Source organism: Hypomesus nipponensis, chromosome 9 (assembly GCF_054491055.1).
Source record: "Hypomesus nipponensis isolate SF chromosome 9, ASM5449105v1, whole genome shotgun sequence".
NCBI classification, from domain to species: Eukaryota; Metazoa; Chordata; class Actinopteri; order Osmeriformes; family Osmeridae; genus Hypomesus; species Hypomesus nipponensis.
The window spans coordinates 22,174,487-22,186,728 of NC_140369.1; the positions used below are offsets into that span (position 1 = coordinate 22,174,487).

At 39.8% G+C, this 12,242-nt stretch overlaps 1 protein-coding gene across 3 annotated transcripts in view; it reads left to right on the forward strand.

Moving 5' to 3' along the window:
• The window catches only part of bin2b (bridging integrator 2b), a 41,896-nt gene that overhangs the window by 19,619 nt on the left and 10,035 nt on the right, over positions 1-12,242 (forward strand). For all 3 annotated transcript variants that reach the window (XM_084704371.1, XM_084704369.1, XM_084704372.1), the window contains 5 exons: positions 7,475-7,569; positions 11,290-11,385; positions 11,556-11,663; positions 11,773-11,858; positions 12,077-12,152. In XM_084704371.1, coding sequence (XP_084560497.1) covers positions 7,475-7,569; positions 11,290-11,385; positions 11,556-11,663; positions 11,773-11,858; positions 12,077-12,152 — 461 coding nt within the window. The remainder of the gene's footprint in view (positions 1-7,474; positions 7,570-11,289; positions 11,386-11,555; positions 11,664-11,772; positions 11,859-12,076; positions 12,153-12,242) is intronic.

Consider the following 12,242-nt stretch of genomic DNA (forward strand, 5'->3'; position numbering starts at 1 on the left):
ACATATAGAGTGAAAATAACAGAGGGCCTAGAACTGAACCCTGTGGTACTCCGTATTTTACAGTAGTGCTCCTGGATGAGCAACCATCATAGTGGACATATTGTGATCTATCAGATAGATACGATCTACATCACTGAAGTGAAGTACCAGAGATCCCAACATAGTTCTCCATACGCTCCAGGAGAATCTCATGATCCACAGTGTCAAATGCTGCACTAAGGTCTAGAAGAACCAGAACAGAGATAGAGCCCGCGTCAGAGGCTAATAATAGATCATTGACTACCTTAGCTAATGCAGTTTCAGTGCTGTGGTGAAGACGAAATCCAGACTGGAGAGGTTCATAAAGTTGATTTGAGGAGAGGTGCTCAGTTAGCTGTTGTGCCACAGCTTTTTCTAAAATTTTGGAGAGAAATGGCAAATTTGAAATTGGCCTATAGTTGCTAATACAACCTGGATCCAGGTTTGGTTTTTTAAGAAGGGGCTTAATAATAGCTTGTTTGAAATTGTCAGGGATTTGTCCAGTTACAATAGATTCATTAATAATACTAAGCATGGAAGGTCCAATAATAGGGAGAAGTTCCCTACAAAGTTTGGCAGGGAGGGGATCAAGAAGGCAGCTGATGGGTTTCGAGGAATCTACCAGCTCGATGAACGCTTCCATAGAAATAGGGTTAAAGTGGGTAAGAGCCTCAACATGCAGCATGCTGGGTATAGAGTCAAATTCTGTGTTGATGGCCACTCCTCCAGGCCTAGTCTGTAGTTTGTCCCTTATTGCATAGATTTTTTGGTCAAAGAAATCTAAGAAATCATTGGGAGAGAGATCTGAACTAACGCAGAGTGTACTTTTCTTAGTGAGTTTTGCAACAGTATCAAATAGGAACTTTGTGTTGTGTTTGTTCTTACTAATCAATTTCGAGAAATATTCTGATCTGGACCTGATGAGGACTTGCTTGTACTCAATTTGGCTGTCCTTCCAGGCCAGGCGGAAAACCTCCAATTTAGTGGTACGCCACTTATGCTCTAATTTTCGAGTGGACCTCTTGAGAGTGCGGCTTTCCTCTGAATACCATGGAGCCATTTTCTTGTCTTTTCTTTTCCTTGGTTTGAGTGGGGCAACAGAATCTAGGGACAACTGAAGAACCAAATTCAGATCCCTTGTTTTAGCATTTAATGATTTATTTGGGACGTCTAGTGCAGCAGGTAGAATATTAGCCAGTTCCATAGCTGTGTTTGGGGTTATGCAGCGGCTAGTAGAAATATTCTGGGTGCCTCCAAGGCTCTGGCAGAGATCCATTTTAAAGGTAACCAGGCAGTGGTCTGATAATATAGGATTGTGGGGGTGGATAATGATGTCACTAATCTTGATTCCCCGTGTGAGAACTAAATCCAATGTATGCGAGTGAAGATGGGTAGGTTTAGAAACCACCTGAGTGAGACCTGTGGAATCCAATAGAGCAGTAAAGGCCTTACTTAGAGGATCTTTTGGGTCATCCACATGGATGTTAAAATCACCCATAATTAAGACATTATCAGTATATGTCACAAGATCAGCACTAAAATCTGCAAATTCCTCTAGGAAGAGGGAATACGGACCGGGGGGCCGGTATAGAGTAACTAAACTAAATGAGGGAGGGGGGGCAATAGTAGAAGAATTAGTCCTTTTTAGAGTAGTTGGTGGTTTCATGCAAATTATCTCAAATGATTTAAAGGTATTTACGGATTTTAGGCTAAGGTTGAAGCTAGCTTTATATATCATAGCAACACCGCCACCTTTCTTTGAGACACGAGGGATGTGCGAGTACGCAAAATCCGGAGGCGATGCTTCATTCAGGGAGGAATATTCATCAGAGTTTAACCAGGTTTCAGTGAGTCCAATCAGGTCCAGGTTGAATTCAGACATCAGATCATTAATCAAAACTGCCTTTGGGGATAGAGATCTGATGTTTAGGAGCCCAACATTCCAGTATGGGTTTTTGGCAGCATTAGACGTAGGTAATCCTTCTGAAAAGGTGGCACTGCTATCAGAGAACTTAGTAGGAAGAGCAACGGGGGAGCAAGGCTGAATACATATCAAATTGGTATAATTCCTAATAATTGAGGGCCGGAATTTGGAAAAATGGCGGGGGACAGACACCGTCTCAATGGGAGAAACAACATCAGCATCCACGCTGGCTACACTACAAGCTGAGCTATTGGGCCCCCAACAGCTCACAACATGCCTATCAACATATCTATCAGACTCTGGGACATATCTAATCACTGCAGGCTCTGGGTGGAAATAAACCCTGTATGTGCATAATGTGTCACTAGAAGCCAATCAGTCCAACAATGGGTGACGTAGCACCCTGTATGTGACAGTGGGAATTTGAAACCCTAACAACCTCTGATTGAAAAATACAGAAAATATGGAACTACTATAAACAAAGAAAGTGTGTTATGAGTTTGGCCTGTAGGAGGGTTCAACTCACTTCACATGTTGGGAGATTAAGATGAGAACTTTATTGTCCATTACATTTACATGCACACACCTAATTACACATCTAAAATACATAAAAGAAATTTCCGGCAGCAGTGTTCATGGGCTGCGGGGTTATTTTATTGTATCCTTGTTCAGATTGGCCACCCATTATTTTGCTAGGAACCTTGAGTCTCCTGCTAGATGGCAACATCTAAAATTATGAGTTAAGGGGGTGGGTGGGATATTTGTAGACCTGGGTTGCCTTCTTGGTAATGGACCAAGTATGAGGTTCTGGAGTTGCAGTGGCTTGTCTTGCTGCCCTGGATGACCACCTCGGTCAGCTTGTTCCTGTGTCTAACTTGGAGGTTCTCATACCAGCAAAAAGTGTTAAAAGGTGAGAACACTCTCAGTGAGTGACCTGTAGACCATGGTCAGGTTATGTTTGCTGGCATTGCAGCTCCTCAGTTTCCAAGGGAGAGAGAGAGAGGCTGCCTTGCCTTATTTCGTGTGGTCTGAAAGGTGAGCTTGTCAATGATTGTTCCGAAATATTTAAAGTGACTGACTTGCTCCACTTCCTGCCCCATCATGGTAACTGGCTTGAAGACAGGCCCTATGCTGCCTGCTCCCATCCTACCTCCCAGACACAGATGGCTGGTCTTAATGACATAAAGGTCAAGAATCTGCCATCTAGCCAAGTGGCAAGGTGGTCGGTGTGCTGAAATTAGGAAGGACTGGTGACATCCTGCAGGCAGGCAACCAGGGCCATGTCATCAGCACACTTTATTAGTGAAAGGTCTATTTGACCCCGTTTGTCAATATGGAGAATAGGAGGGGAGAAGACAAGCACCCTTGAACAACGCTGGTGTTCATGACAAGGCAGTTGGAGAAGGTGCTATTAATACAAACGCATTGGTGTTTCTCCCTTAGGTACTCCTTGATCCACAGCACCAGGCTGCTACTGAAGTTCAGGCAAGGTTTTTAACCGGTACAAGGAAGGAAAAAAAAATCAGAAACAATTGATATTTTGCTAGGAACAGAAACAAAACCAGTTGACAATCGATACTTAGATTTCTTTACTTGGGCATATTTTAATTGGATAGCAGGTGTATGGCAACGTTTGTACAGGGTTACAATCAGTGACGTGCGGTGAGGTCCGTGGCTAGGGAGGCACTGACACTTTCAAAGTCAGATTTACATATAAATTCAACAGAGCAGCATCAATTCACCATTCAACTGGCTACTTGACTAATGTGATTCATATCCCATATCAGCATTCTTTACACACACATATTTGGCCAAAGAAAAGCGTTACATTTATAGAGGCTCAGCATCCTCAGTGTTCTTAATTTGCCATCACCATTCCACAATTCATACTCATTCAATAGAAATGAAAGTATATACAGTCCATAACTAAAAACATTTCTTATCTGGTTTTATATAATTTTGTTAACTTCTTTCCCGTTGTTTGAAGCAAATCTTTTAACTCCGGGCATCGATCTTCCATGATTTATCACTTCCAGTTTTGATTGAAAGTCCAGTTTTGAGAAATGTTAAACTTAACGCTATATATATATATATATATATATATATATATATATATATATATATATATATATATATATATGCAAGATTATAAAAATGCAAGATTATATATAGATATATATATATATCAGTCAGGGCAAAAAAATAAACGATAGGGTACACTTTTTCTATTTTACTTTTTTAGCTAGCAACAACCATATAATGGCATTTGTCTGTAATACATGAAGAAGAACAATAGCAGAACAAGCCCGTGTGCTCACACACGCCCCCATCAGTGAGGCAGAGCTACTGGCTGCCTCCCCTTCTGCTTTTTCAGTGCGGCGTTTTGTACGATCAGCAAGACTAATTTGTTATACAAATACGTAAAATACATTTTTACCAAGACTATGAAATGTGAGGACATATAACAAAAATGTGTACAAACATTACATTGGTGACATACAGAGAGATGAAATTGCACATGCTCAAGTTGAGCAAAATAATTTGCAGCTCAGCCCAGTTTGTGTGGGATTGCGCAATCCGAGAGGAGGCGTATTTGAACAGGAAAATACACAAATTCAGCGATATTGGCTATAAAATCATTGTAATCATACAATAATTATATTTCTATCACAGATCAGTGGACAAATATTATTACTTTATATTATTCGTTTTTTACATTTCATGATGACGACACGGGAGGCACTGCCTCCCTTGCCTCCCCTGACCGCACGTCACTGGTTACAATGATTGGTTGTAAATCTTTCATGAGAGTTTTTGCCTTTCCTGCGATGTTTTACTTGTGGCTCTGTAATACTATTTTACTTGATTGACTTGATCAGTCAAAACAGGCCAGTACCCGGAGGACAAAAATGTGTGAAGAAAATCTAAATGGCTGGTGAAGACATTTAGAGATATTAATTAAAAATACAAATATAAAATGCTATTTCTAATCGTATGAGTGATTTGTTACACTAGTACATAATGCCCGTGATTAATTTGGTGACATACACACACTGATTCATGGAATTGTAGATAGATGCAGCTGGTGATAACATTTCTTCTCAATGATTTTAATACCTATATTTCTCAGATAACAATTGAAATTCTGTGTCATGACTGAAGAACTTCAACCTCCACATTCTAGTCAAATTGCCAATGTTGTGGCATCCTACATTCATGCCAATTATTATGTAGACTTCATCTGTCTGCCTTGTCCTACGTTATAAATTGCTTATGTTATGTTGATCAAAATTTACTATATTGGTTCGCTGTTAAATTGTCTTACCAGTACAAACATTTAGTTAATAAGTCATTACATGCACAATGGTTGAGAAAGTTGTCACAATTGTAGGCCTAATTCACCATACAGCGCTTGTACACATTTGCAATGTGCTGGTAGTTTTGACTTGGCAGTTTAAATGTATTTAACAATTCACTGATCTATATATCTGAAACTGTATCCACTTTACAGAGTTACCCACAGAATTAGGTTCTATGTGTGGTGGTAGAAAGCGGCGGACCCAGATGTTAGTCAACATTAGTGGCTTAGCCCAAACCTAGGTCCTAGTGTCAGTTTGATGTGAGTGTAGATAGGAACTTCAACAAGTAATGCGAGCTGGCAGAGCGCGGAAGCAAAATATTTTAGCATTAATTTGGGTGCAAAATATTTTTGGAGCTTTATGTAGCCTAATATAAACATTACATTAGACTCATTGTTATATTTGCCAAATGTATTTAACTATGAATATGATTATATTTAACTGTAATGTATCAGTTTTATACAAATCTGTGCAGAGAATTATGATACTAAGGCCACATAATAATCCCAATGTCCGCCCAAACCCTGAACCCTCACAGACTTACTTGGAGTCCCCTAGTAAGTGATTGAGTGCAAGAGGCTGTAAGGGCTCAAAATTCTATAAATTGGAATAGGACAGCACTTTGCTGCATTGTTGTTGAAAGTGTAGATTTTAACTTTCCCACAAACATAACAAATTCCTGCAAACGTTATCGTTTTTAGAAAAGTACATATGTTTGTGGTAGGCAACTGCTATTATATTTACAGGAAACATAATACATTTGTGGGATTATTACATTAAAAGCTGCAGATTTGTATAATATTTGTGGATTTATAGGATGTTACGTTTGTGGGAAACAGAAGGAAATCCCAACTATATTTACATAACTTCCCTTTTCATTTGCAATTCTGTCTATATCCAAAAAGTGGCCTAATCTCTTTAAAAAAGGGCAGACATGGCAAAGACCAGAGTTGTAATCATTTTTGCCTGTTCCTGGATGTAGCTGGTTTGTCAGCTGTGGTTGACAACTGATATGAATAGGCTGACACCTTTGGAAGCTAGAGTTGTTTTGACCTTGTAAGTGTAACTAAATATGTATTCCTCAAACAAAACAAAATCCCAGGATAACATGACAAAAATGGTTTGAGGTTTAAGATGCTGATTCACCTAAAGCCAGATTAAGACCTTAACCACCAGTATTTCCTCTGTGCGAGCTAAATGTGCACCTGTATTACAGTGCATCCGAAAAGTATGCCAAAAAGTTACATCTTTGTTTCATCAGACCAGAGATTGTTGTTTCTCCTTGTCTGAGAGTCCTTCAGATGCCTTTTACTGAGGAGTGGCTTCTGTCTGGCCACTCTACCATACAGGCCTAATTGGTGGAGTGCTACAGAGATGGTTTTCCTTCTGGAAGGTTCTCCTCTCTTCACAGAGCAATGCTGGAGCTCTGTTGGTGACCATTGGGTTCTTGGTCACCTTCCTGACTAAGGCCCTTCTCCCCTGATCACTCAGTTTGGCCCGGGCGGAAGAATCAAACATCAATCAAACATCTTCCATTTATGGATGATGGAGGCCACCGTGCTCATTGTGACCCTTCAATGCTGCATACATTTTTCTGTACCTTTCCCCAGATCTGTGCCTCGATACAATCCTGTCTCGTAGGTCTACAGACAATTCGTTGGACTTCATGGCTTGGTTTATGCTCTGACATGCACAGTCAACTGTGAAACCGTATATACACAGGTGTGTGTGTCTTTCCAAATGATGTCCACTGAATTTACCACGGGGACTCCAATCAAGTTGTAGAAATATCAAGGATGATCAGTGGAAACAGGAAGCACCAGGGCTTAAATTTGAGTGTCATGTCAAAGGCTGTGAATACTTATGTACATGTGATTTTTTTTTTTTTTTTTTTTTTACAGATTTGCAGAAATTCCCCAAAATATTTTTTCACCTTATCATTATGGGGTATTTTGTGTAGAATTGAGGAAAAAAAAGAATTTAATCCATTTGGGAATACAGCTGTAGCATAACGTGGAATAAGTGCTGTGAATACTTTCCGGATGCACTGTATACTTGTAGCAAACATTTTCTTGTAACAACAGTCATCATGTGCTGTTCCAAAGCAAAAATAATTCCATGAAAGAATCTTAAGTGTTTGATCAGCCAATTTCTCCTCATTTCTTTTCCACAGCAATGCACGAATCATCCAAGCGTCTGTCCCAGACGTTAAAGGATGTGTACGAACCAGAGTGGCAAGGAGGAGAAGACCTACCCATCATTATGGATGTAAGCTGTGGATCTCTTCTCCCTTGTTTTCTGCTTTACTTGAATGCCGTTCATTTTTATACAGTTTGAAAAGCCAAATGCAAACCAAGACACAGGCATTTGGGGAGAAAGGCATAAATGTAGGCGGAACCTGGAACTGGAATTGTTGTCTTTTGAAGTAAAGGCCGATTTATACTACTCCGTTTTCACGAACATAGGCACAGGGAACGCCCTTTCCGATGTGAAATGCCCTCAGAGAGCCCCTCTGAGAGATCTACGTGCACCTACTGATTTTCCTGACCGTCCGTCCGTCATTTTATGGATAACCCTTGGCTGTGATTGGTCCGTATTAAGAACCGCTTGCGTCAAGGGCGGGGGCGGGGTTGCCGTGACAAACAAGACAAACATAATCCTTTGACCGCCTTGGCTGTAAGTTTACAATTCATATTTCAGCTAAACAATACATGTAATTAAAATATGACGAGAAATGGGCAGTGTAGTTGCTGAAAATGTGCTTATTTTATTGATAAAATGGCAAATTTGTAAATTTGGGGGATTAGGTATTTATGTTTTGTTGCACGGTTTAGGCTGAAATTAAGTTTTTGTGGCAAAAAGTGCTTTGTGTGGCAGAAGGGACCTCAGTGCTAGCCTAACACAACGTCAGTACACGTTAGCAACCACGCATAGATACGCCGTTCTAGTAAAACAGACAGCTATATCAGCGAGTCCTCAGCATTAGTGCCGTAGCTAAAAGTCTAAGAAAGTTTGGCGTCTTGGAGCCGACCATCTAAATACTTATTTAGCACTAGCGTTGCTACCTGCATATACCTACAGCTGGCAGCTGTGCTCCATTTTGCTCCTAGATTCAGACCTAGCCCCGGTAAATTGTAGAGCTAGCTACCTACTACACTTCTGTTGTGTGGGAATCGCAGCAGCTAACATCGAAGGGCGTACAAAAATACAGGAGCACACCCCCACAATTTCCTCAGAAATTGTACCCTCTGTCATTATTGGGGTGTGCTTGCCTTCGGCGAGCACAAACCATTGTAATCTCACATATATATTCTTATTATTTATTGTTTCTTTTCGCCCCCTAAGGATGCCTCAATATTTGGACTATATAGACAACGTCGATGTCAAAAGGTTCGTCTTGGTCTCAATTGCGTTGGTTCTATTCGGATTTATGTTCCGTTGCATGGGTTAGGTTTTAATTAAGTTTTTGTGGCAAAAGTGATGCTAACGGTGGCTAACTTGCTAGCCACAATTACTGACGCTACTGACGTCACTAACGTCAAAAAATATCGCGTGACTACCTCTAGCAGAACATTAGTTAAGCAGCTCGTTAACTTCTGGGAGATAGCTAGGCTAACTGCTTAACTGCAAGGGAGCTGAAGAAACACCACAAGCAAAGAGGCCAGGGTGATAACTATTTACTCATTTTACTTTGTGATATGAAACACAATTGTGAAGTGTAATATACAATATAAGCTAATATAAGGAAGTAGTTACATCTACTTTCGGAAACAGTAGTCTACTATTTCACTGAAGCATTAGCATCATGACATTAGCCTCTGTTGCCCGGGCAACACATACTACAGCAATCTATGAGGCATCTGTTTCGTTTAAAATAAACATTCCTCACAAATATATTTTCGTTTTTATTATGTTTTTATTTTCGGATTTATTATGACATTAGATTACAAGTAAACGATTTGTTGGTGAAATTATCATTACCTGTGGTTTCAAACCCAGTGTAGCTCACTGCAACGCTCTACTGTAGCATAGTCCAGTAGCTAAAAAAAACATCTCCACAACTGTTTACAGTAGCCTACGTAGGAAGTCATACGGCGGCACTACCCTTAGTAAGGGCCTTACTTAAATCAAAAGTCTTTCAATAAGTGAAATTATCTGACTAGTGACTACTAACCTGAACTCCATTGCCACAGCCTAGACTTCAATCGGTTCAAGAAAATAATTCATTTCAGCCTGGACCGTACAACGGAAGTAACGTTAAATCGAATTCAACCAACGCAATCGCTACCAAGACAGTCTAGTAGTAGTTGTAGCCTACAATTTACCGGGGCAGCTTCTCCACACAGCAGGGCTATATCGCATTTTGCCTTGTTACTGACAATGATCGCTACCACTGACATTTTCCCCAAGATAAATGTTATGTTTTTGGGGTCATATTTTCAGTTAGCAGATGGTACTATTTGAATCGCGATTCCATCTGAGATAGCTAATTAATGAATGAATGCAATATAAGAAGGCTAAATGCCTGAAAATATCACTAGAAGGGAAACATTTACAATGACGTTTAAGTCATAGAGATTAGGTAAATTTTTACACCGGTCTGCCAAATGTATTAGTTTTGATGAGGTTCAACTGTGAGGTTGCTGATCACCATTCCCTCTTCCAGGGGAAATTAGAAGACGACTATTTAATTCTACTCTTCACTCTTAGTATTTTGAGTTGTAAATGAGCAGAAAAAATATGCTTTTAAATCTGTCATCTTTATAAATAATAAGTAGGCTATGCATTTTAACGCAAGCAAGCACATCCTACAATTTCCCCAGAAATTGTGCCCTCTCTAGTTATTATTATTACACTATCTTCTTCCGCCATGGGAGTCTATGGCAGCCCCTAGAACTGTATGGTCAAAGTGGTGAAATTTGGCACACTCTTTGGGACCAGTCCTTTCATCAATTTCACGAAGTTTAATGTCTCCCATTCCAACGATCTAGCGCCACCAATGGGTCAAAGATGAAGGTGTGTTTACACACGTTACCTTCATATGACACATTTTCAAAATGAAGTATCATTGGATTCATTGGATCAAGACAAGTTCAACACACTCTATGACGTCATACCCAGTCATATAGATTCTCCGCCATTTTGAATGTTGTGGAGAAACGTTTTTTTCGCTACTCCTCCTACAATTCTTGTAGAATCTTCTTCAAAATTGCCACAGATGATCTTCAGACCAAGCTTCACAAAAGTTATCCCCTGGAGCTTTGATTTTCGCAACTATTTGTTAGTTACAGCCAATCAAATTCAGCAACCGATCCGGAAAAAGTGAATTGAGGTAATATCTTAACAAATCTTTGATGCATTGACTCGGTATATGGATTAATTAGCTTTTTGTGAAGAGGTCAGAAAAGGTTTGTGTCATTTGAGCTCTAGGGGGCGTTACAATAAGCAAAATTGTGTTTTGACCAATAACTGTTGATTTGTTTGTTGTATTTAAGGGATTCCTTTGTCTCGTGATATTTTAGGAGATCCCGCATCTGACGCATGTTAAACGTAAAAAGTACACTTCGGTTGTGTGGGAATCGCAGCAGCTAACAGTCGAAGGGCGTACAAAAATACAGGAGCACACCCCACAATTTCCCCAGAAATTGTACCCTCTCTAGTTTAAAGGGAAATGCTTCCACACATTGGATGACTTAGGTCGTACTGATTTCTTTGACTCCGCCATGTGTTTCAGAACAACGTTACGGGTCTCTACGATGGTCTTTCCTCTACCTACCTACGTTTTTTTTTTTTTTTTTTGCTCTCCGCTCAACTCCCCAAAAATAATCGATAATGAAATTTGTTGCCAACTCTTTTAATAATCAAATGTTACCGATTTTATCGATTTGTTGTTGCAGCCCTACAAATTATGTTTGCATCCTAAAAAAGTGTCTCTGGTGATATCATGACTAATGCATTCTGGTAACACCTGACCATCATTCTGTTAAGAATGAAGATCTTCTTTGGAACGACTATGAAGAGAAACTAGCTGACCAGATAGTGCACACCATGGAGAATTATAACAGCCAGTTTCCTGAGGTCAAGGTAGGTTTATACTCTACTCTTCTACACTACTCTAATATCTATATTACTCAATATTATTACATCTGTTGATTACGGTATGTCCCCTGATTGACCACTAAGATAACAATACTTTTCTATAGGAATTATATTTTTTTGCATAGACTCCTTCTTTTTATACCTTTGTCTCTCAGGAGCGCATTGCCAAACGGGGTCGCAAGCTGGTGGATTACGACTCCTCGCGCCACCACTTGGAAGCGCTTCAGAGTGCCAAAAAAAAAGACGATGGGAAAATAGCCAAGGTATTGTAACTCCAAGGTTTTTAGTACTTGCATACATGAATAGTAATTTATTCTAGAAAGTGTCAGTAAATAACTTTATTTTATATTGCTTTTCTGTGTGATGGCACAGGCAGAGGAGGAGTTCAACAAAGTGCAGAGAGTCTTTGAGGAAATAAACAAAGAACTAAGAGAGGAGCTTCCGGTTCTCTATCAGAGGTAAAAGTATGCTGGTTTGAAAGCTAACGTTCATAAAGGCTACATTCCATCAAGATCCAGGTCACCTTATGTAACATGATGTAGCCCATCATCCCTTCCCCATCATCACCTAGAATGAAAAGATGTTACAAAACACACCTGTGCAAGGTTTGTATCCATTGAAATAGCAGTGCTATGAATTTAAGTTTATCTAAGTATGTTTTTGTGTGAAACATTAGCCGGATTGGATGCTATGTGACCGTATTTCAAAACATCTCCAACCTGAGGGACATCTTCTACAAGGAGATGAGCGTGGTAAGAAAACCACCTTTACAATTTTATGAACATGGATCATCTCAAGATAAGCAAGATCAAGATATTTGCAGTGCAATGCATATTATTTAT